We start from the raw sequence: 1,314 nt of genomic DNA, 5'->3' as shown, positions 1-1,314 counted from the left end.
ATTGGACTCTTCATTAGTTGCAGTCGAATTATTATTATTTAATCTGAAGAATCGGAAATTTAAGTCACCAAAAAGACCATGTGTAAAATTGTTGAAACGAGAATTAAATATGTCACTACTCAACAAATTATGAGCGATACTAGCAATTGAAGGGATATTTAGATTAGTGTCGAAGCGACCTATATCAGCAGAACTACTAGAATATCCTCTATTGTATTCATTAGGAGACCTAAACTGATTGGGACCTATATCAGGATAACGACTAAAAAATCCTCTATTGTATTCATTACCAGACCTATGCTGATTGCGATAATAAGGGTTTGAAAATAACCATTCTTCAAAGGGAGATGGTTCTATGGGTATATTTGGAGTTGGAGTAGAATATGCTGAGCGGTACAACTCTAATCTTATTACATTTCCAGGTTTTACATTTTTATATGATTTTTCTATTATATAATCTATATCTTTTTTTATATCTTTTTTTTTAGAGCCGTATTTATTGGAGCTTTCCTTTTTTGTATTACTTTTACTTCCCTTACTTTCTTTACTATCCTTACTACATTTACTGCTTATGGACGATTTATCCACATCAGTATAATAAGCATTTTTTTGTTTAGTTATTTTCTTAACATATGAAGTTCTACGTTTTTTATTAATCCTTTCATCCTTTTTTATATTTTCAATATTTTTTTCTTTTTTCGTTTTTATTTTATCTTGTTGTATAAAGTCATGTGGAAAAATTCGTATGTCTGCTTGTTTTTTCGTTTCTTTTTTTTTTTTTCTTTTTTTTCTGTAATGTGTTCGTTCTTGTGAGTCCCCCTTAACTTTTTCGCTTTCACTACTACTACTATTATTACTACTACTACTACTATTACTACTCCTACTGCTACTACTACTACTACTATCACGTTTTATGTTACTATTACTACTACTACGATTTTTATCATCAGTTTTACTGTTGTTATATGTGTTGTTTGGTGCAATATCTGCAAAAAACAATTTGTCCCTTTCATCATAAATTTTCGAAATGTACCTATCGTGTTCACGCATGGCTCGTTGGAAAGTGAATAAACTATTACCAGCATTACCAAATTGATTAAAACATCCATTGTTCTTCCAATCTAAGTTAAGTTCATCGTATGAGGGAATACCCAAAGGATTATCGTATGTATAATAGTTTTGTCCGTGATGATTGGGAAAGAATCCAAACGGTTTATACTCTTTACTAAAGCCATAGTTGTTGTTGTTATTGTAGTTGTTATTGTTATTGTTATTGTAGTAGTTGTTGTTATTGTAGTAGTTGTTGTTATTGTA

General features: G+C 30.1%; 1 protein-coding gene across 1 annotated transcript in view; it reads right to left on the bottom strand.

The window, feature by feature from the left end:
• Positions 1-7: 7 nt before the first annotated feature.
• Positions 8-1,314, bottom strand: part of LOC111532829 (probable serine/threonine-protein kinase clkA) — a gene marked incomplete at its 3' end in the record, with an annotated part of 1,640 nt that continues 333 nt past the window's right edge. Inside the window, exon 2 of the mRNA XM_023199822.1 lies at positions 8-1,314. Coding sequence (XP_023055590.1) covers positions 8-1,314 — 1,307 coding nt within the window.

The sequence above is a fragment of the Piliocolobus tephrosceles genome, unplaced genomic scaffold (assembly GCF_002776525.5).
Source record: "Piliocolobus tephrosceles isolate RC106 unplaced genomic scaffold, ASM277652v3 unscaffolded_8682, whole genome shotgun sequence".
NCBI lineage: Eukaryota > Metazoa > Chordata > Mammalia > Primates > Cercopithecidae > Piliocolobus > Piliocolobus tephrosceles.
The sequence above is the reverse complement of the archived record's forward strand: the minus strand, read 5'-3'. Positions and strand labels throughout refer to the sequence as shown.